The sequence below is a fragment of the Poecilia mexicana genome, unplaced genomic scaffold (genome assembly GCF_051168715.1).
Source record: "Poecilia mexicana isolate PSO_F unplaced genomic scaffold, ASM5116871v1 scaffold_10, whole genome shotgun sequence".
NCBI classification, from domain to species: Eukaryota; Metazoa; Chordata; class Actinopteri; order Cyprinodontiformes; family Poeciliidae; genus Poecilia; species Poecilia mexicana.
In genome coordinates, this window is record NW_028263379.1 from 2,182,262 (window position 1) to 2,207,181 (window position 24,920).

Consider the following 24,920-nt stretch of genomic DNA (forward strand, 5'->3'; position numbering starts at 1 on the left):
ATATTCACACCTAAATGTGTGACTATATCACACATTTAGTTGTGTGATATATATTTACCTCCTTAAAACTAGTAGGTTTTAAGGAGGTAAATATTTTTACAGTTCTGTATTTTGTTTTACATGTTTTCCCCACTAAATTAATGTAGTTAAAATAATTAATTCTACATTTTTTTTGTGTGAGATTATACTACTGAAATAAAATAGGAATTTATTTTAAGGCTTTTTTCACATTCTCAGCAGAGCTGCCAATACATGTCCTCTGTGTCTGTGAGGATCTTATTTAGTTAAAGGCATTTCCTAACCTGCCCTGTGTTTGGCTCGTTTCTGCTGAAACGTAGCCTAAAAAGAGAGGAAAATCATTTCACATGGTTAAATGCTTCTCAGTCTCCCATGACTGTGTGGTGTTACAGGCGTGTTTGAAAATAGTTCACTATAAAACCATGTTTCCTCCAATGCAGTGATTTGGCTAATCAGAGTTAAGAAAACATGATTTATTTGTCTTGCCTAAAAGAACCAAAGAAAGAGCTCAAAGAGAGCAAATGAAAAAGTGACTCTGACACAGTGGCAGTTGAATGCGTCTGGGTGGCTGCCTCCTGCAGCCGTCCTCACAGCGTGAGCAGCACTCTGCAGCTTTATGGCAGCAGCACGCTCCAGTCTTAGCATCTGAAAGGCTCTCACCGCCACGAGGAGCCTGTTGGGCGGGAACATAAAGTCCTCCACCTGTCAGTCAGTCACAGCGGCTGTCAGGTGGGTTTATCGATACACGCTGAGCTGTTTGTCCGAACACTAAAGCCCGGATCAATGTGTCAGGACACCTCCCATAAAACTGATTTATCAAGCTGACGATGGCTCCGACAATAAACCTGCCAGATAGATATGTTGGTTCACACCCACTCAGATGCTGCATCACAGGCTGGAAAAGCGAACATACACACACACATATACGCACACACACAAGCACACACACACACACACACACGCCCACATACATGCACATGCACACACACACACACACATACGCAGGCACCAATCTTAGCCCCAACGCAGCAAACACTCAGACTTCCTTTCTCTGACCATCAGAGCTAACATTTAACAATGATGTTTGCACTGATTTCATTCGAACCCTGACCACGTTGTAACATCTGAACATCCGAGGTCCATGATCTTTGTTCCCACTAAGCTGTCAGGCTCCGAAGGATGGGGGCTTTCTTTTCCCACATCTGCTCAGAGGTGATGTGGTGATGTGTGTGTGGGCAGGGAACTCCATCAGCTGGATGGGAAGCCCTGGATCGCTGCCCTCTGACCCCACTCAGCCCCCCGCTCCCAGACCGTCTCCACTGGTCCAGAAGGACAAGCTGCTGAACAGTAACCGCCTGCCTGAGCTCAACAATGATGTGAGTATATCATCGTGTTCACATTTCAAATGAGTTATGTGTGTGGGATTATAGAGTCTAGAATCCAGAATACATGGACTATAAATCCTATATAGTGGAGCTCTGGTATTGGCGGGGATTAGTGACCACACCTTTATTCTAGCAGGAGCACCCCACTGAGACTGAAAGTCTCTTTTACAAGAAAATCCTGGCCAATACTGGCAGCGTCGCAACAAAAACAGAAGACAATAACACAGTCATGAATTCACAAATTAAAAGATTCTTCAGTTAAAACGTTTGCAGACAGAAGATTCCTTCTCCAAATCAGTAAGAAGAAACTTGAAATCATTTAGAGACGACAGTGTCTTTAGTGAGTGTGTCGTAGGTCCAATATTTCTGCAACTGGTTACAAGAAGATGGAGCAGAAAACTGAAAAAAATTAATTCAAAGCTCAGTCTTGACTTTCGGCGCTGACAGCAAAAATATGTTATCACAATGAAGAGGATATCTACCAGTGGACTTTCTATTTATTCAGGCCAACAAGTATGATGGAAGAAGTTCTATAATGGCCTTAAAAATAAAAATATGTTAATGATGGAGTCCATGAGTGGCCCAGGATGTCCATCCAACCCGCAGTCATGTGTAAAACCTTTTAAACTTGTTACAAATCCAGTGAATAAAGACATTTAAGGGAAGCATGCATGTATAAATCTCCCCATAGTCCAGAACAGAAACGTAGCATCAACCAGTCGCTTTCCAGTCTCAACAGATGAACACTGAAATAAATCCAAATTTAATCACAGCTTCTTCACCAGCTGTTGAATGTGGGAAGCAAATACAAAGACTCATCAATTAGAAATCCTAAATACTGTGCCACTGTTTTAATTTTCAGACCTTCAGATTAAAAGCATTAAAGTCATAATTGTAGAAATTTTCTTTTATATACAGGTGTGAAATAAAAACATGTAGACTATTTGAAGAACTAACAAAATGCTCTTGCAGTACCATTATGTTTGTTAATTTAGCTAAGATCCCTGAAACCAGTTGGAAATGGAAAAATCAGTGAGGATTTCCTGAGCAGTCCAGAACCAAACAGGCGTTTTATGTCCCCAATGGGACAACATGCATGTTGTTCTTCTGAAGGTTTCCATCTGCTCTGCTCCAGAGCAAAAACACGCCTGCTTTCACAGTGCTGTGCAAGACTTGTGATATTTTGTGATACTGTAGTGATAACTATAGAAATAATGATAAAAAAGCTTGAATTACTTTTTTAGGTAACTCTGTGGATGGGAATGAACGACAACACATTCACCACAAACAGAAATAATGTTCTTCAACATCATTCCCATTTGAAATCGACTTCTCCAGGCCACCACTTACTTAAAGAAGTGTGATTTTACCTCAATATACTGCATTCAATCATATTTTCAAATTCCCTGTCACCTGGGCGTAGGAAGCGGGGGGGACATGTCCCCCCCCCCAATATTGGAGAGAGCCACATTCGTTCCCCCCAATAATTTCACTGCAGTTGCGAAGAATTTTAAAATCTTCCACTCGCGTGCTTTTATTTTGAAGGCGCATAACAGCGCATTCAGCAGAGCGCTTCCTGCCCCTCCCCCCTCTGAACGGCTCAGAGTAAAGGCAGCAGCAGACGAGTCAGAAACTCCGTTTGAAGGAGGTAAACTGTCTGTCAGGGATGTTGCCATGAATATCGCTCATTTATAACATCTTGTTGTCAGTTTACTTTCATATATAGAACTAAATCTTTTAGGTTAAGCCGTTTTAATTCTGGGATAGTCACATGTCCAAAATTTTACTGCTAACTTTGTTTAAAAGTTAGCTAGTCTAGTCACAATGATTTAGAATGAGACTGAAACAGCAGCGAAATTAGCCTGTTTATTATTTAAAGTGAGCAACATCTGATCATACTCACCACTTAACATGTATTTATATATTATATTATATTATATTATATTATTTAGATATTTAGGAGAACAGCAGTGCTAGAATGATGTTGAAGAAAGGTGAAGAAGCTCTGGTGAGGTCTTCATTTAGTTTACTGAAATATGTATTAACTGTTTTTAATTTTTAAATAAACTAAACTATTTTATTATGAGAGGAGCAGGTCAGGGAAGACATAAGAGAGCCAGGTGGAGTTTCAGTGTAAAGATATAAAAATTATATTAATTAATTACATTAAAATTATATTAATTACAGGAGACAATAAAAGAATGCTTGAGGAGAGGTTTAAAAATAAATTAGTGAAAATTTTTGCTACACAGTAAATAGAGTTGAGATGTATAATAATGTATACATCTGAAAATTAAGTTGTTTAAATTCTCATTCTGTATGATAAAACATACTTTTTATATTTAGTTCACATTCTGACACTGTACATTACTGTAGTGTCTGTTGTAAATCCATGAATCCATGCAGGAACATCAGGCTGCAGAGAGTCAGAGGGAGGCAGAGACAGAAACACATATCCGTAGATATTTTAGTTAAATGTTTGCGGCTGAAAATGACAGGAGAAAAAAAACATTTAGTCTTTTTGCCTCAGTGTTTTTCATGGATCTTTGGTAAGTTACTGAATGCAGGGCTGGAAAGTGAGACTGAGTTAACAGTGAGGAGCTAAGGTGTCTGTTAGACATGAAAAGTATAATTTTTATTTATTTTGTAGATCAAACTGTTGCACTGATGTAGAGAGATGTTCAAGAAGAACAAAACTTGTTTAGATTTTATTTTTGTTGGTCAAATTGCTGTATTGAGTTTAAAACTGTTGTGTCCTATTTTATGAGCTGTTTTCTACTTTGGTTTTAGAAATAAGTAGAACCTGTTCAATTACCAGCCAATTTATATCAATGTCTTTTGACCAATAAGATACATCAGAATCTGGTCGGCTCTGTGCTACCAGAGTATTTAGCTTGCTAGTTGTGAGAGGCAAATGCTAAAGTGAGTGTTCATCCTGGAATGACTTTAATCTGACTATTGGATTGTAAATAGTAACATGTTAGAATACTTGTTACTGAAACAAGGGTCAGATTAGAGTAACGCATTACTGATGTGTTGATGGCATCAGGCACGTGCAGAGGGAGGGGCTGGGGGGGCTTGAGCACCTGCCCCTTTTGCTCCTTGCCCCCAAGTGCCCTTTTGGTCAAACTTTTTTTTTTTTTTTTTTTTGTATTATTTTCTAAGCCCTCTTCTGACACATAACGTACTAAAATTATTTGTTGTTTACATTTTTAATAGTGTAATTCTGTAAAGACAAAATATGTCTGGTGGTCTAGCTCTGATTTACATGTCCTGCTAAATTGCGGGTTTGAATATTGCAATACTTTCTTATAACAAAATAGACCTGCAGAAAGAAATTACTAATAAAATATCTTACATATGCATACCTGTATGCTCTATATAGAGATTTTCCTTAGCTTTGATTGTATTTCTCACAATTTTGTAAATTATGATTGTTTATTAAACTCTGAAAGCTTTGTGGCTTTGTTAATATTCTGTCCTAGAATGCAGTGAGATGTGGCCTTTTTTTTAGCACCTGCCCCTTTAGTGGTCTCTGCATGGCCCTGGATGGCATAATTATTTGACAATTCTGCTCAAGCTATTTACTGATCTGTCAGGTTTCCGATATGCGTCCCCCCCAATGACAGACTCGTTCCTACGCCCTTGCCCTGTCATATATTGATGGTCTTTTGAGACACAGTGAAGAAAATAACATTTTTAACATAATTAATTGGATGTTATTGAGACAACAATAAATCAAAATTCTTATCATGATGACAAAATTTTACGATTATTGATAAATGATGCGATAAATGCCCACTCCTATTTATACCACTGTTGGGCAACAATAGGTTGGCTTGGCAGTGAAGAACTATAAAGTGCCAAAGGCAATTAAGAGTAAAGTTGGTCATTTTGATTAAAATGACCTCTCAACCAAGGGTCACCACCTGATTATCAGTAATTAATAACCAAACAGTCTCAGTTAGTTATTGTTTTATCAACTCCTGCCTGTGTTGGTGTTATGGGACAACAGATGGAGTGAACCGACTGTTCAGAGTTCAGATCAATTCCTTTATTGTCCCGCAGCCAGGCATTTCAAACATAGAAAGTACATAGACAATGTTCAAAACAGGCAAAACATTCAAGCACCAATCAATACATATATAAAGTGGAACTATAGCTCATAAATGTAAGGACCTGATTGCTGTGAATACAAAGGAGTTCTTCCATCTGTTGAATCCTGGTGAACCTGAATCTCCGCCCAGAGGGAAGAAGCTGGAACTCCAGACTGACAGGCTGGTCTGGTCTGAGTGTGATGAGCCTCGCTCTCGGAGGCAAATAAAAACATCACTAAGGAGAGGCTGGGCTGTCCTAATTGTCTTGTTTGCCGCAGCGACAATTTTGTTTTGGCAGTTTTAATTCTGATGTAAGTTTCCAAATCATGTGAGAGGAGTGATGAGATTGTGACGTGATGCACTTCACTGACATCTTTCATCTTTATGATTTTCAGCCATTTTTTGCATGTAGATTTACAGTGTCCAGCCTCTTCTGGTGTAAAATTATGACGCATGTCTCACATCAATGACGTAAAAACTGTTTAAAATGCGACATTACCGTTCAATCTACAATTGGATGCATATTCGAATTAGTTCCGCATATGAAAGCGACACAAATCTGCTTATTTTTTTGTGAGGGGCGGAGATGAAAATGTGGCTGCTGGGAAAGAGAAAATAAATTTGGGCAAAAAAAAAAGAAAAAATGGAGTTGAGTTGCTGTGTGAACATAACTCCACCACTGGTCAACATCTGTGGATTAAATGATTTGGATCAGCATGCAGTGAAGTTCTACACACTGTCACTCATGACCTGAGGTGTGTTAAACCAGAAACCCATTAGAAGGTTCCAGTGAACCAACTCCTCTACCAAACTCCTCTGTAAAGCCTGGCTCTCAGCATACCATCTGAAAAATCATAAATCATTATCATTTGTTGCACGTGATGTTTGTGATGTTCAGGGAGCATGTCTGAGTTACTCTCATGGTAAAATCAGGACAGACAAGTTATGAATAGTGATGGCTTTATTTATGAAACAAATAGAAATCTTTCCTCCTATAAACTACAGCAGCAGTTCAACCTGCCACCCAGTCTGCTGCTGGATGGAACGGGAGACTTGTGATTAACTTTACACAGGATCCCAGGAAGCCATTCATTTCTTTCCCACTGTTTATTTTGTGTTAGCCGAAAAACAATTATTGCGCGAATGTCTTTGACTAAAGCCAATCAGATTCCACCAGTCTCTGTCTGACAGCTGAGTTCTGGCCCTGTGGTGTTTTCACTCCAACCCTGTTTGCTCTCTGTCTGCCAGTCTGTTAATGTGCAAACTGTGGCGTGGGCACAGACACATGCTGACGTGCGGCAGGAACACCTACGGTCTGAGAGCCCTGGCTCCTGGCTGCCCTTGTCCAGCTCGGATTGTCCAACCCGGTCCAATCCAATCACTGGCCTGGCTCCCGCTGCCTTGGCCAGACCACAATCTCCCGTGGCTCCCGACTCTCCGGCTCTCGGCGTGCCGCGCTGCCAGAGATAATCTGGGCCGGCAGACAAGAGGGAATTCCAACTTTGCTCCAATCGCTCGCTCTCTCGTCCCGTCACTGTCTGTCTGTGTCTCTCTCCCAGTGAGCAGATTAGATGAGGTGTTTGTTGGAAGGACTGCTCCGTTAGTATGAATTTATTCATACCCATATGTCACCTGTCTGTTTTTCTTTCTCCCCCTGAAATCCTCTTCCTCTTCCTTCCTTCATTCCTCCCTCAATTCCTTTATCCTCCTTTCAGTCCCTGCATTCGTTCGCCGTTGTCTTTCATTTTGTTTTTGTGTTCAAATTCCTAAAGCCTCCAGTGGCTATACCTGCTCCTCATCTCCTCATCAGTCTGTCGCTCAGATGCTCATTTGGTCTCTTTGAAAAGCTTTCAGTCCTTTCTATGAATGGATTTTTTTTCTCTCAGGAATTTAAAGTTTATGCTTCAAATTAGGAGAGTTGAAACTTTTTGTGCTGTTAGTGCTGGATTTTCACAGTGGATACAGATAAATGTGAGAAGGTAGGGGAACACTAGTGCTCTGTTAATTGTCTCTTTTGCAGATAAGTGTGTTTGTGTTTCCCCCTTTTAACAGGAAACATAAAATATTGCAGAATTGCTTTTCTCTTAGAGTTTGTTTCCCAGTCAGAAACCCTAGAGATTGCCTTTCTAAAAGGGAAAACAAAGAGCAGAAAACTCAATAATTAATGAATATAATGTTTGTGATGGCTTCAGAAAATAGATAGTGACAGGTACTGTATAAAAAAACACATTCTCCTTTCTGTCTAACAGTAAATCAGAATAAACCTTTCCTGTCCTATGTCCGTTAGGATTACTGATCTGAAAAATAATTTAGCATTTTAGAATTTAAATTCAGAGGTTAACATACATGGACACCTCCATCAGGAGATGTTTCAGAAACGTCCCAGAGGAGGTACAGGGGACGGGCCGGGGGACGGGTCAGGACATGCCAGAGGGAGTGTTTCTGGGTTGGCATGACAACGCCTCAGGCTTCTCCTGAAGGAATTGAAGGAAATTCTGACATTTTATTGTTATTTTTAATTCTGTCAGTCAAAATTTATTTAGAATAAGATTAATCACACTCTGGTGCTGTGATTAATCACAATTAATCAGTGTACAGTGATCCCTCGTTTTTCGCGGGGGTTGCGTTCCGAAAATAACCCGCGATAAGTGAAATCCGCAATGTAGTTACCTTTTTTTTTTTTTTTTTTTTTTTTACAACTATTACACAGCATAATTAAATACTCTACATTGAAACTAAAGAACAAAACCTGTTTTCAGGTCAGCGGATGTGCGTGTGCATCAATCGGGCCTTAATGTGATCCGGAGTAATGTCATTAAAGCGTCCCCTCCAACCTGCCCTGCGAGATTCACAGCTGTATCTACAGCAGAGCCTCTGGCCACAGTTATTTTCAGCAGGCATTCAAAGTTTCAGTTTCCATCTCCTGAATGGCCAATCTGTATTCCGTATATTTTAGCCAATCAGGACGCAGAACACAATGCACTGTGAAAAAAACTGCACAAAAACAATCCGCGAACCAGCGAGACCCCGAAAGTTCAACAGCGTTATAGCGAAGGGTTGCTGTACCTAACTTTGTCAGCTTGAATATACATACTCACACATTTGTGGTTCTTACGTCCCCCTAAAACAAAATTAAAATGCAAACAATTATCAGATTTTTATCCTGTAGCAGAAAGCAGGTAATGCAGTCTCCCAATACTGAACAACAACTAAAGGAAACTTACTCTGTGTGCTACAGACCATTATAAAGTTTCAGTTACTGCACTACACAGCCATATGAGTAGTAGCAAACTTGTTCAGGAGCCAAATGACAGATTACATTTTAGTTTTTGGGTGCCCCAACCCTTTCTCATGCCACCCTGGGTAACTGCCCACATAGCCTGTATCAAAAACCACCTGCTGTCTGCACGTTTTCAAAGAAATGTTTTTTTGTCTCAAACCAAACATGTCTGGAGATCCTCAGTTGTACAGATTTTTATATTCAGGTATGTTTAAAGGAAGCCATTTTGTTTTAAAAGTTAATGTTGTTTCCTCTGGATCTTGTGTGATGAGGCAACAGCCACTTGTCCTCATCCAGCCGTCCGACCGCCGTGATTCATGCATGAGATAATCTGAGCTCATGCATGTAGATGTTCACATGCATGAGCTGTGAACATGCATGTGAATGCATGTTCACAGCATTCACATGCAACACAATAATTGTGTTGCTTCACACACAATTATATTGTGTGTGAAGCAACACAAGATAATTGAAAATATTTAACTTTTGTTGCTGTCTGTTGTCAGGGAAACTTTTCACCTTTCGCTATCTTTTGTCGCTTCCCATGTGTTGAGTCCATAATGCGCTGCTGTGAACTGGGTAACCCTCAGTAGGAGGGAGGCTGTTAGGTCAGAATCGGTCATTCGATTAATCAGTGCCATGTAATATTAATGCCTTAAAATATTCAGATTGATCGCATGCATCACCATATTGTCGTTCATAGCCCTAGTTATTTTGCAAAAAAAGGAAACACTAAACCACGGCATGTGTCTGTAGCTAAAACTCCCTGACCTGTTTATGTCTTCTGTAACTGTCTGACAAGATGCTAAAAAGCAAAAATAATTTAAAATTAAAGCTGTGGGCAGCCTCGAACGGCCCTCACAGCTCAGCTCCAGCCTATTGGCCACCGCGGGAGTCCCAGCACCGCCGCCCGCCAGCCACCGCAGACACTTGCGCAGTTCCCACACCCGTCTGCCAGGCCGTACATATCGATGAGTTCAGCAGCATTCCCTGAGGACTCACCAAAAATCTGGTGCAGATCAGCCGATGTAGCGAGGAGGTATAGCTGATGGAATAACCTAGTGGGCGCAGTGGAGTCAAATTGCAATGCAATGCTGTTGGGCTCTTTAGCGGTGAATAAAGGTCATACATGTCCAGTTTGGTGCCAATCAGATGTTCCATGTTTGATTTAGAGACAACCATTTGTATATGGCGAGAGACTGCAACTCGCCATTTGGCCACCCCCACATGGATTCAGCCAACTGCCTGCATTAACAGGGTTCATTATGTAATTTTACCTTAGTTGGCACAGGATTAAACCCATATGAATCATTGAGTAAAAGTAAGACATACAGCAGAAAAAACAGGTGACATCCTGTAGGAGGTGGGCAGAGCTAAGGTGATGTCATTAATTGACTACCTAAATGTGATGAGGGTTGGTCTGTAGTGACACATAGGAAGTCTGATGCAGCTGTGACCTTGTATGTGGAAGTTATCTCACCATGATGTTTTATGGCAAATAGTCAAAGTTTGGGACTTAGCCACGCCCAGGTGCTTTGACGTATGAAAAATCTTGTGATAACTTTTGACCTTCAATGTCTCAACACTGCTGACTGAGTTTGAAGTCTGTATCTCAAAAGCTGTAGGAGGAGTTCGATCAGATGCGACGTCTATGAAAAAGAGGAAATGGCGGCTTTGATCCAAAATGGCCAACTTCCTGTAGGGTTTGGACCATGGCTCCAAGAGACTTTTTTGTACGTCCTGACAAGATACACATGTGTACCAAATTTCATAATTCTAGATTAAAGTATGTCTTAGGGCTGATCATTTAAAATATTCTAGGGGGCGCTATAGAGAAATTAGGCCACACCCACCAAAGATGTTTATGGATTCCTGTGGGGGGTCGATAAGGATCCATCCTAGTGAGTTTGGTGCAGCTCGGCTTGAAACTGTGGAATTCACAGCCAAACGTATGCCGGCTCACTTTGCCACGCCGCCACGCCCACCTACTCCATCGAAAACAAATGGGGTTGAAATCCACAACACACCAACATGTCTTCTGTCTCTGGACACAGTTTCATGTTGATTAGGTCAAAGTGCTCAGAAAACAACCGATCACAGTAAAACATGACAATTCCTGTTCTCAGGGAGCGTGGCCTAACTGATCTCATTATTTGACCATTGGGTATTGAAGGGCAACCCGATGATGATCAATCACTGAAAGTTTGGTGTCTCTGTGAGTTTTTATGTAGGAGATATACCAGTTTCAAGTTTCATGGCGAATAGGTGAACTATGACCCCAGGAAACCCCCCTTTAGCAGGCACAAAAACACAAACCTGTGATCAGTTTTAATTTACCATGCCTTATGAACCAACTGACCAAGTTTGAAGCCGACCGATCGAAATCCCTAGGAAGAGTCTGATCAAATACGAAGGCTGTAAATGGCCAAAATGGGGTCAAAAACACAACTTCAATCCAAAATGGGCGACTTCCTGTCATACTTGCACCATGACATTAATTGTAAATTCTGAGCAGCTTGGGGAGCTCTACAACTGTACCAAATTTCATGTCTCTACGATGAAGTAACGTAATAGGAAAGGGTCTTTTGAAAGTTGCTAGGTGTCACCGTTGAGCCGTTTCTTTTGCAATTTTTGTGTTGACCTTAAAATAAGTAAATTTTTCACAGTATCAACGAGTCCGCCAAGCTTGGTGAGATTTTGAATATGATAAAGCCTCCAAAAAGCCAATTCATTTTACGGAAGCATAATAATAATTTGCAGCACAATTTCAATAGGCCTTCGCAGCGCTTAGCTGCTCGGGCCTAAAAATAACAACACAAGTCAGAGATGGAACCTGCATAAAGTCAGCCATGAGTGAAACAAAGGCAGTGTTTCACTGAGAATGACAGAGAGGTATATAATTAACAGTACCTAGCATGCGCCTTGAGCTGCTCCAGATGTTTTTGCATATTATTGAGGATAAACAGCTGGGAATCCCCAACACTAACAATGCTGCACCGACTCATTTCCATCAAGGCTGTGATCAAAAGAAACACATTTAATTCATAATGCAAACAAAACTTTCTGAAGTCGGCCAAAGGATCTTCTCTTACAAATAATCAAACGTGCATCCTTCCTACTGTGATACTGTGACAGAGTATAGCATGCTAACAACCACGACCTTTCTATCCTGCAAGAGAATGTTATACAACAATGGATGTGGGTTGGATATGAATAACCATTAACTATTAAGTGCCAAAGGCAATTATGAACAAAATTACTAATTTAGAACAAAATTGTCAAGTTGAGGGACAGGAAATAGCAGCCAGATATTTCAGTCTGTTATTTTATGACTACCTGCCTGATGAGGTGCAGTATTTAAGAACAATAGATGTAGTTCACCACTGATGGAGCGTGGCTCTGCACATAGGAAATGGAAAGCTTTTTTTTTTTTTGATGTAATGATATCACAGATTAGAGTAAATGTGTGTTTAAAAAACAAGGTTTTTTATGAAGAATTTGGACTTATTAGTTTAAAACTAAATTAGCAGTCTTCAAACGTTCAGTTCACATGCAAAGCAGAAGTGAAGATAGAAACTTTCTAATAAAGTACTGTTTTATTAAATTATTTTCTGAATTTGAAATCAGTAGGCTTTTAGACAATTGATTCTTAATGCTGTGTTTGAAACTCCTATTGTGGGTCTATTTTATGCAGGTTAGTGAGACAAGAGGAAAGGAAAAATACCCATAAAACAGAATAAAGTCATGCTAGTGGATCATCAGTGCTCACACCACTTGTTGCTCTAGAGCAGAGGTTCCCAAACTGTGGGGCGCGTCCGCCAGGGGGGGCGCCGTGCCATTGCAGGGGGGGTGCGGGAAGCCGTCTGGATGAAAAAAAAACAAAAAAAACATGAACGCTGTATGCGCTAGGTTTTTACCTTAGAGTGGCCAACTCTCTGTTATTCCTATGTAAAGCTGTTGGATGCAGGTAATGTTAGCTAAAAGATGACTAGCTAATGTCAATACATCACCTTAAGTTTGTTAACAAGTAGCTTGTAGGCTACTGGTGTTGTCTATGTACGGCTACGTACATTCATTTTGCCCCCAAAAAAGTCGATTCCCCCCCAACAAACATCCCCACCATAGGGGGGGCCTAGAAAATGTTTGGGAACCACTGCTCTAGAGTCTGAAACACTAGTAACCATCTCTGCCTCCAGGCCTGCTCTGACCTGACACAATGCAAACATCAACAATGCAAAAAAAAACAAAACAAAAAAAACACCGCTATATTTAAATTGTTTATCCTTAGCTAACATTATCTAGAGTTTTTTTAAACCACAACTTCATGTGTTCATGCTGTGAAACTCCTTCCTGCAAACAGATGAAAATGGTTAAACGCAGTGCATTCAGGGTTTTTACCCATCTGTTTTGTTTTCTTTCTCCAGCTCAGTTCTTCATGGCTGGAACCAACACTCAGCACAGAACTGATACCGACCCATCCAGTCAGAGTAACAATGATCAGTCGGACACTGAGTGAAAAAAGCTAAAACCAGAGACTGTGAAGTATTTGCATTATAATCTGTAGTTTAACATTTGTTTTAGTGAAAACAGGGACAGACTTACCTTACATGTAACACTGGTGTTGCTTAGAGGTTTCATACTAAATTCTGGTGGAAGTGATCTGCTGTTAAAATGAATAAAAGACTATCACTGAGTGATATTCAGTTTAATTCAATTAACTTCTGTTCAATTTCTGTTGGGGGCCAAGACATATGTTTGCTGTTGTCTGAGAGAGTTAAGTTACAGCTACGGACTTTTTATTATTTCCCAATTAGAATTTTCAGACCCTAATCAGTTAAGAAAAGGGATTTAGATTTTCCTTCTAATCAACATTTCATCAGCGCTACATGGTGTACATAAGGACTCTAATTGTTCTCTGCTTAATTCACTCACCAATTACATTTGAGAAGGTAAAGGAGACGCTCTGTATCTGAGTTTTTTGACATCTATCTCCTGCTGTCGATGTTTGTACCCAGAGCACTTTGCTGAAATGCTGAGTCTGTATCCTGATCAGGCCTAGTTTCTTCTAGGCTCCCAGAAGAAACTTATTTTAAAACCTCTGTGTTTTGTTTTGAATGTTGTAATGCTTAGCAGCACAACAAAGGGCTTTGATACTTTAACTTTGAAAAGACAAACGTAAAAATCAGTGGAGCACAAATGATCCCAGAACCATAATGTAAATCTACTGAAGCTGCTAAATGCTACTGCATCTCTCACTGACTCTGCCTGCATCTCAACAGGTGGTCGAGAGCAAGGAAGAGGAGGAGTTGACACAGACGGTGGAAGAGGAGGAGGCTGATGAAGGTGGCCAGTTTGATGTGATCCCTCTGTACTCGGAGAGGGCCACCGTCTCCAACCTGGGCTCATCTGAAGCAGGGGGCGCTGCAGCGCCCAGCGCCAGCCCCACTAAACCAGTACTGTTGCTCCTTCTGCTCCTAACTACTGCCCACAGCTGGGGGTAGAACAATATATAGAAGATACACACACAAACATATACACACTCATACATGTACACACTCACATCAAATGGTTCCGCAAATAACACTGGTCTGATTGCTGAAAAGGTTCAAAAAATAGTAGGAAGAAATGAACTTTGCTTTTCTTTGTCAGAAGCATCTTCTTGGTTTTTGACTCCTGTCTTTGTTTTCGTTCTTCAGTCCAAACATGACAAATGGCACTTTTTATTTATTTCGCTCTGACTGGAGTCACTGGGGGTATAGGGGGTTCCACATGCTTCCTATAACCAGTGAGCATACTTTAATATGTATTTGTTTGAAGTGGGACTGACAGGATCTGTGAACGGCTGCTTCACATTAGCTTAGATTATACATCAGAAATCTGCTGATGCATAAGCAACTAGCCAAAACGAAGTGTTCACAAAATGTCTACCACCAGCACTGGCAATTTGCAAACATGGCACATCATTAAACCTGAACCCAGTGTTTCTATGGAACTGCAGAATAATGTGTGAGTAAGGGAAGTGCTTGAAAATGGGTAGAAAAATTTAAAGGTTTACCATGGGGCGAGTTATTTGAAATCAGCACATTTTGTAAATTTGCCCTGATATTTAAGTAATTATCATTCAGTTTTATAGTGTAAATGCTAGAATACCAGGCAGGGTGTAATCATGTGTGGAGCTGTCTCTCTGCTCCCCCAAACGCAGGAGAACATGGAAGTCTGCATCGGGGAAATCACTTTTGAACTCCTTCAAATTATGGCTTTTAATTCCAAAATGGGAGCCTCTGTATTCCACTCAGCTGAGCAGGACGTCTGTGGGGCGAGTTAAACTATCTGTGCTTCTGTGAGACCAGAAACAGGAAAATTAAACCCTACAGGGAAAGGACTTTTGGGTTTCATTAGTTATGTGTCCATCCAATTGTCATGTGACTTTTGAGAAAACCTTTAAATTAAGAAAAACAAAATAGACATGGATGTAGAAATATTTCAGAGTTTCGTGCCTCTCGTAAGGCACAGACCTACCAGTAGATGGGAGGGTCAGAATGTATTTGACAAACATGTTTCCATCTGCCTTAGCTCAGTTAGTCTTTTTCAAACACCACAAGATTAAAAGTTTGCAAAATTATGGAAGTTATTTTGAAATTTTTCCTTTTTATTAAATGCAATACTTCAAACAAAAACAAAAAACATTGATGGATATGCTGCAATAGTCAAAATCGGGTTTATTAGGATCACTTCTGGAGGTAGTTAGTTGTACTGGATGTATTTAGGGGTATCAGAGTAAAGATGGCCGAAGAACGCATGACAGTTTCAGATTTTTATTTAAAAAAATATTTTTTTGTATGAAAGCTGAATTGGTTGGGAAGAGCTACTGATGCTGTCTGTCTGAGAAGTTGTTTTTGTCCATCCCAAAATGTATGGAATAAAAAACATGTGAAAGCTCATAAAGTCAAATATTGTCATATCTTTAGTGTAGAATTCATTTATTCCACTGCATAGGATATTTTAATTTGTTAATTTTTATTAATTATTTACATTGACTAGATGCGAATTTTGATTCAATAAATCACCTTTTTGTTTTTTTACATACAAAAGTTTCAAGTGTTTGTATTCATGTGTTTCTGTTACGACCAGGAATCTGACACACAAGCGACAGCCGCTAACCGCAGACGAAGCCTCTTCACCTGGCCCAATGGGGTTTCCATTTTTGCTTCAAAAACCGATCTGATTGGACGCTTTTAAAGACTATTGTTGTATTCAAGTTGTGTTAAAGGAGTTAGCTTATCAACAAAGCTATTCAATCCTAAAATAGCATCTCAATGCTAAACATGTAGCCGCAGCAGATGCTAACGGTAATGTGAACATGTACAGAAGCTCCATGAATGATCAGGACTTCCTGAAATTGATAGAATAACACTTTGCTCCAGTTTGATGGCTGGAGAATGTAAACAACAAATGGAAACCTATAAATATATTTGTTGTTGAGCTCACATGTTTATTTATTCTGTAATTTAGCAGCAGAAAGGGGTTTCTGATGTGAAATGTTAACTGTTATGTCAACATATAGTTTTTGATTAAAATGCAATTTATTAATTACACACCCTGGAATTAACTCCATTAAAAATTTGAATCCAGTCCCACCACTAGTTTAAATTTATGCAGATGAGTCAGTAAGTGAGGAACTGGTGAAAACTGGTTTAAGTGGTTGCATGTGAAAACCCCACAGCTTCAGTCAGAGCCTGTTGTTGGTCCCATTGGGTGTGAATGGGTCACCCTGACCATGACTGAGAGGGACGGGGCCACGGGGGGGTTTCTGCTCATGAACTTTGTTGCAGTGATGTTCTGAGTTCTCTTGACTCTCCAGGCAGCATGAGTGACAGACGCTCAGTGTGTGCTGAACGTAAGGCAGCAGGTTGGTGATCTGTGTGTTTGTGTGCAAGCATCAGGCATCAAGCATGCAAATGTCCTTTGTTATAATTAGATTCAAGCACTTCATCATTCCCACCCACGTCAGCACTGCAAAAAAAAAAAAAAAGATGTATACACACACATTTGCACACACACTGCCCCCCCATCCCCACCCCACCCCTCACACATTCAGCCGATGCAGCTCTTTCTGGCTTTATTGCTCTATTGCTGTCCCTGTCGTCCTCCCAGGTGATGCAGGACCTGGGCCCTGGCCGCTACAGGCGCCAATATGAATTAAGCCATCATAATAAAAACAATACACAAGAAACAATATGAGCTCTAAAATAAAATGACAGAACAAATCAAATTGCTCGCCAGCAGGCAAAAAAACAAAAAACAAAAAAAAACACATACAGACTTAGAATTAAAAAAAACTAACTTCTGACAAAGACTGAGACACAGAAAAGGGGATGGGAAAGAGAGATATAAAGGAGAAATTAAGAAAAAAAATAAGGCCAAGTCCCTGTGTGGTCTTTGTGCGTTTGATGTTTTACTTGTTTTTAGTTGGGAGGCTGATAATCAGTCCCTGACAACATCTCTTTATCATCTGACAGGCTCCTTTGGAGGGGGCAGGGTGGGAGGAGTGTGTGTATGTGTGTGTGTGGTGGAGGGAGGTGTACATCAGGCAGTTTTAGAAACAGTGTGCTATAGCGAGAACAGAAAGGACCCTGGAGCACAAACAGCATAGAGAATCGCAGGCTCTTGATTTTCTGTGTCATATAAATCTTTTGCTGACACAATTTTTTTTCCTCTTGTTCTTTTTTCTTATTCCTGGGGAGTGTGTGAAATTAACTTCCATCTTACTGGTGGCAGTGACAGCGGAGGGCAAGGAGGAGGAGAGGGGAAGAGGAGAGGCATGACAGGAGAGGAAGAGTGGAAAGAAATGAGAAAGACTCCAGCAACTTACAGGAGACAACAATGGAGCTAGTTATTAGGAAAAAATGAAAAGGGAAATTATGGGGAAAATTAATCAATTCACCAATTAATTCAAATTTAATCAAAAGGTACTTCATAGCTTAACAGTGTGAAAACTAATGGAACCAGGTTATTACTCATTTAGAAATGAAAAAGACGCAAAAAGGCGATAAGAACGAGATGCACACAGGAGAAAACAAAAGAGAAAGAGTGCAAGAGGTCAAAAAAAGGAAGTGAGGTCAGAAAACAGTTTTACAAGAGAACAGATACGAATAAATAGAGAAAGCAGAGGATGATTCATGATCAGTGGGAGAGGAGGAAAAACTAACAAAACTGGAGGAAATGTGACAAAATGGAGGCAGAATGAACTCCTAATGCAACAACTCAATTTACATTTACTTCCTATCTCACCTTCAATCCATCATTTTCTCATTATCTAAGCTGAAAAAAGTTTTTTATATTTTTATTATAGATGTTTATCTTCTTTTTGTCATGAAAACTCAATTTTTTCAATACAAACAAAATATGCAAGATCCTCCATATGTTTAAGGCGTAATAAGTGGAATGACAGGATGAGGTTACTTCAGTCAATAATTCATATGAATTATTGAATTCTCTCTCTCTCTCTCTCTCTCTCTCTCTCTCTCTCTCTCTCTCATATATATATATATATATATATATATATATATATATATATATATATATATATATATATATATAATTTACATTTTGTATATGTAAATTTACAGTGACATGCGGTCAGAGGAGGCAGGTGAGGCAGAGAATCACCTGTCATCATGGAAAAAATAATATATAGTAATAAAACCATTTATATTGCTATTTTCACCCTGTGGTTTGTACTATAAAGTATCTATTTTTTACTTAGCTTAACCAATTCTGATTATTTTTTCTTCAAAATCGCTGGATTTTCGCATTTTCCCATTCAAATGCTCAGAAGCAAAGCCGGTGAGGCAGCAGGAAGCTGAGCCTCACCTGGGATTGCGCAATCTCTCGCGAACTGCACTGGCTGCCATTCTATGGGGGCAAGTTCGTCCTGTCTGTACGCCAGCAATAAAATGGCTAAAAAACATTTAATATATGGAATTATTTTTCCATAATTTCGCTTATGTATATAATGTATATTGTTTTTTGTCACTAACTGTGTGTGTATCGTGTTTTGTGTGCGGAGGAGCGATCAGAAACGGCAGAAAACAGATTCCAGGGGAGGCAGGCAGTTCTCTTGCCTCATGGCAGGGGGCGCTCATGATCCCAGATATTGTGACTGCACAACTGTAGAGTAAGACACAGTGAGCTAGCCATGGAGCTAGCCATACAGTAAATAAGTAAAGTACAGCGATATATTTGTTTTCTCCTCTCTTCCGACGTCAACATGAAAGACTACATTTCTACACTTAGTTTTCTAAAGTAGATTTTCAATTGAAGCAGGAGATAATAACTAAAGGAAGACCAACAGAGCTGAAAGTTTTGCTTCGAGACAGTTTGATGATTCTCAAATGGAGTAGAAAAGACATGCCGAAGATAGACTTGGCTTTGGATGAACGGATATTATATTATATTTTTATTTTTGTGCAGAATTAGCGGTGCATGGATTTCATTGATACATAAAGGTTAGACAGCAATAAGATTTTTTTTTAATGAAATATGCGTTTTGTGGGCTACAGTTTGTATGTCTAAATAATTCAGTTAAGTAGAAGCGGTAGCTAATCTACCACAGCAATTATTTATTAATTAAACATTAAACCTAAAACGTACTACAACAACAGACTAAATGTTCTGTTCTGTGTGCAAAATTTTTGAATGTTTTTTGGTGTTAAATCCTAAAACATGGAGTGGCATTGTTGTCAGTTGCTATGGCAACGAATCTGCGTAGCTTAGCGAATACAGATCACTTTGCTGTGGATCATAGCACAAAATCAATACCTACATTTCTAAGTTTCACTGAGTTAACGCGGCTATGGATGGCATGTAAAAGCGCGAAATTTCCGTACGTCCAATAACATGCATGGTGTCTAACTCATAAGTCAGTGCCTCACCAGCAATGAACCTCACCGCACGTCACTGATATATATATCCGTCTTTGTTTGCCGTTCGTCCTCCATTAGAAAGAAGAAAAAGTTTTCTTTGTGAAGCCAGGAAGGAAACACTGCCAAGGAATGAAAGGATGAGAGAGGGGGGTCAAGTTCTTTAACCTTCCTTTCTTCTTCATCAGGCCCTGTGTTAGGCTCAGCTGCTGAGCAACACACCATGCCTGAAGGGCCTTTCTGACCCAACATGGCCCTCACACAAAGACTTTGTCCATCACTGAAAGCAATCTTTCCACCGAATGCAGAGTTCTCCAGGTATTTGCCTTTACTTTGTTAAAGTGTCAACTGTGCTGCCATCTCAGAGGCAGAGAACACTGTTTACCTGGAGGTTAAAAATTCTAATTAACAAACAGGCAACAAAACGCACAGGTTCATTGTAGTCAGATAATATATTAGGTGTTTAGTTACTTAGAGGGTGCCCGTGTCATTCGGTCAGCCCCTCCCCAACCTGTTGACATTTCCTCTAGTCTAGGTAGTGTCTACAGTGTTCAACTGAACATGTGGAAAATAAACCGATTGTGTGTAATAGTTAGCAACTCTGCATCAGATATCAGCATGTGATAATGCATATTTAATTCTTAATAAGAAGGATATATATAATGTAGAATATCAGATTTTTCTCAATTCTTCAAACTAGACTAAGTCCAAGTGAGCTCTAGGGGGCCATGTGTGGCCCTTGGAATAATTTTGTACGGCTCCTGGCTGCAGATGGACACAGACAAGTAAGTGTTAAGTGCAACCCAAAGATTTTTTTCTTTCTCTTTTTATTTCATAGAAAGACACCTCAAAAATCCTGCAACTTTTTACTCAGAAACACACTTGGGCACATTTACCCATTACACTGGCTAAACATAGTGAAGGTCTTAAAAGAAAATTCCTCTTTTTGTTGCTGGAAATGAACTAAAAACATTTTATTGACCAAACAAATAGAAAACAACTGGCCCAAAAAAGTGAAATAACTGTAAACATAACAGCAAATGTCATACTAACGTTGGCTTCATAAAAATATTACCTGTTTAATTCATTGCTGTGCATTCCTCTTGCTCTAATTTTAATTGCTCGACATTTGGAACGCGGACTGAATGGCTTTGTTCATTTTCTCTGCTGCCATTCCTAAAACTACAGACTGCAATTCTAAAACAGCGCAGAAAATTGACGTCAACATTTACAATGTCTCCTTCTGTTCACTGAAAGGTCTGATAGAAATTGATCTTGAGAAATCAATCTCAATGGGAGAAGCACTCAGGGATGATGAGAATCGAGCAAAATTTCTTGGGAAGGCAATCAATCAATCAATCAATCAATCAATCAATCAATCAATCAAGTTTATTTGTACAGCACATTTCAGCAACATATAACATATAATACATCATATAGTCACCAGTTGTGAATACCTGTAATAATTACTTCTGGCAATTGTCAGGCTGCCTTTTATGAGCAATAACTGGTCAAAAACAAGTTCAGATGCCAAATAAATGGGAATACCATGTAAAATAGAGTCTTAACATAATATATATTTTTGTCAAATATATATTATTACCTAAAATTAAAGCAAACGCCATGGTTTAAATTTAGGGAGAAGGAAATGCTTTGCTTCCAGGTATGTGACAGAACTGAACTGACCCAGAGCTGCTCTGTTGAGTCTGCAGCCATGCAGACGGCCTGATGTCCAACATCAGGCCGTCTGCATCTCTGCTGTTCCCTCTGTCCTCCATTCTCCCTTTACATAGATTAAGATAGCCATGTCAGCCCCTCCCTCACCTCCTACCACCCAGTAGCGGGGGTTAATTGAGATCAGCGGGGGGGAGCACACATCTGATTGACATGCCCAACGGGAACAGGGCGATGGCTTTTTACCGGGGCCTGTTGTTCATTTTAATTGTTGTCTCAGCTCTTTGTCGTCGGGTCTAGACCCGGGGGGCAAGAAGACAAGAGGGATGGACATGGGGGAGAGTAGACGGGAGCGGAGGGAGTGGACACTGGTGATTTACATTAACATGTAGTGAAATAAACAAGCAGAGAAGTCAAGCGTTAAATCAACTCGGAGAGAGAGAGACAGAGAGAAAGCCTCCAGGGTGAGAGGGGAACAGACAGGAGGAGAATGTGTGTGTGCTCTGAAACAAATGCTCTGTTTTATTGTTCTACTAGCACGCACTGGATTTCCATGCAGAAAAGCACACGCACGCACGCACGCACACACACACACACACACACACACACACACACACACACACACACACACACTGTCAGATATGAATGTCTAGAGTCTCTGTTTTCTCTCTCCAGTATTTTAGTATTCTAATCCATCACTGACCTGACATAGGGATGCTGTCTCCCTCTCTCCCTCCATGCTGCTGCTCATACACGGCATCCAAACGGAAGATAAAGGCAGAGCAGGGGGAAAAACAAACTCCACAGCAGGGAGAGCTTTATCCAGACAGATAAAGTGATGGAATAAAGCAGTGACAGAGAGCTACAGTGGAAGTGGAAGATGTGGAAGGACAGCAGAAAAAGGGGAAGTAAACAACTGAAGAGGGAGAGGATGAGTGAAAAGGTGGAGATGAGAGAGGGGAAAACAGAGAAAGAGTAGAAAATCAAGGCAGAAAGAGATTGTGTGTGTGTGTTGCAATGAGTTGCGGCTGAAGTCTGAACCTCCCTGCTCCATTTCACACTCTCTAGGTCCTGACGCACCAGTACTAGAAGACACATATACTGTCATCCATACAAGTACACACACACACAAAGGCTGCGTCCTTTCTTTTCTCCTTTTCGATTTCAGATCCACCAAAACACACACTTGCTGTGATATCTGAATCATTCATATGAATAACAACAGAAGCACAGACTCACAGTCCTGTCTGCTGAACTGGAGTCCTGCAGCTTTAACCCTCCAGATTTGAGAGAGGAGTTCCCTCTGGAGGAGTCAGAAGATTTTTTTAAGGCACTTATGTGACTGCTCATGTGCAGAGCTGCTAGACAACTAAATTTATGACACTAATGTACTGTTAATTACAATACAATAAAACACCCTCAGCATTGCAGTTTGATAATAGATTTTATTTCTTTATTTTTTGCTTTAGTTGCCGCGGTAAAGTTTTGTCCTAACTCAGATCATCGCCTGCAGAGAACAGGAATTAAAATTAATTCATTTTATTTATTTATTATTACAAAAATATTTTTGTATATTTATAATGAAAAATAAATAAAAAAAAAAACTGACATCGTCTAGTATTTTGGACATTACACAAATATAATATAATGATATTAACTAGACTCATCTTATGTTTCTGCTTTCTTCTGACCTATCTATGTGAATCAAGTCTTTGGCCGATCTTTGTAAATTGAGTTGAAGTAGATTTAAAATACATTTTAAAAAATAATAAAATTTACCAGTAATAATACCCAGTAGTGTGTACACTTCCACTAATCCGCCAATGAGCTCCTAGTGGAGCTAATTTCTTGTTAGAAATTAGCAGTGCTTGACAGACAGATCTATCAAGCACCATCTGTTATCAATTCGGACAACATTTTGTGCGTTCAGCGTTTTTAGCCTTGAAAATGTTTAGCGCATCTCGTTACCCCTAAATGTTTCCTTATAGATCCTAAAACGCTGATTTACCAGACTGTTTTGTAAACTTTCAGTAGAATAAAGTTCAACATCTGTTAAGAAATCTTGAAATAGTTGAACATTTATACTTATGCTCTTATTTTGAAGTGGTTGAACACTGTTTATGCAGCAACTTTGTTTCCTCTCATGTTTTTCTCTTTTTTTCTGAATTTTGATTGACTTTACAGGTAACACTTTATTTGAAGGGCTGTGACATAACATAAAGAAGTCTTTATGAATGTTTATGACAGTTGTCATGAAGTGTCATTCGGTAAATAATGACACTTTTTATGCAAAGTTGCCCTAAAAGTTGCTTTAAAAATGCCAACTTTGCATGATTTTGTAAATTATGTTGATTTAAAGCAAAGTTGGCATTTTTAATGGACTTTCAATGCATCTTTTAGAGCACATGTGTCAAACTCAAGGCCCGCGGGCCACATGTGGCCCGCCATGTTATTTTATGTGACCCCCCCAGCATTTTATAGGTCAATGATTGACTTAAAATAGGTTTTGAGCGCGAATTGACTACAAACTACATCTCCCACAATGCATTCCGATTGTTACCAGCCAACATTACGGCTTCTCGCCACTAGAGAGCAGCAGAGTCACCTCAAGCTGCTTATTGATTTTCCCAGCGAATAAAACTGAGACATCGACAAGCTAACATCAAAACGTCCAACAAAAGAAAAATCAATTTACAAGTAAGACTGTGAATGAAGATGTGTGAGTTGGTGTCAGGGCGGCAGGTCGTGCTAGACTTTTTTTGTTATCCGTTATCTTGACCGACAACATAAAAAACAAATCGGTCATGTACTATTTTTATCCGTGAAATTATAATCATATTAACATCGCTATTTAGCCACATTTTATGCAGTTTAGTTAATATTCACCGTGAATCCAGATCCCATCACAAATTAAGCAGATAAATGTATCTACATTTTTCTCATAGTGACAAAAACCACTGGCTGAGCCCCCAATAACTTTTAATAAATTAAATTAAGCGACTTCACTTAAATTAGCATCACTTCACCCGCTGGGGTCTGAACGCACTTCCTCCTGGTTCCCATCTGCAGAAAAATATGCGCTAATTCATCAGTCAGTTGGATCTGTCTGATCCAAACAGATCAACTGAATTATGTGAGTGTTTTACCCTGCGCGGTCCGGTGTGCGCTTCTACCAGGATTTTTTATTTATTTATTTATTTTTGTGTGGTTTTGCTTCTCCGAAACGGACAGATGTTACGTCTGCAGCTCCTCCAGAACGCTGCTCTCCTGGGTAACGTGAACCCAGAAGGCTCCATTTGTTAAATCCGCTGGATGAGTTACTCCCAGCGGTTTTTAATTCTTCGCAGCGCCGTAACCGCCTCCGCAGTGGTTGAACAGCGGACTGCGCATGTTACAGTTTAAGGGTGCGTTCACACTGCAGCCTGAAGTGACTCAATTCTGATTTTTTTGACGTAATGCGACATGTATCCGATCTTTTCATGGCAGTGTGAACAGCACAGGTCAGATTCTTTTTGAATGTGACCCATATCCGATACGTATCCGA

General features: G+C 39.9%; 1 protein-coding gene across 1 annotated transcript in view; it reads left to right on the plus strand.

The window, feature by feature from the left end:
• Nucleotides 1-17,937, plus strand: part of gfra3 (GDNF family receptor alpha 3) — a gene marked incomplete at its 5' end in the record, with an annotated part of 32,013 nt that extends 14,076 nt beyond the window's left edge. Inside the window, 2 exons of the mRNA XM_014970531.2 lie at nucleotides 1,258-1,394; nucleotides 14,060-17,937. Of these exons, the coding sequence (XP_014826017.2) occupies nucleotides 1,258-1,394; nucleotides 14,060-14,281 (359 nt within the window). The remainder of the gene's footprint in view (nucleotides 1-1,257; nucleotides 1,395-14,059) is intronic.
• Nucleotides 17,938-24,920: the final 6,983 nt, after the last annotated feature.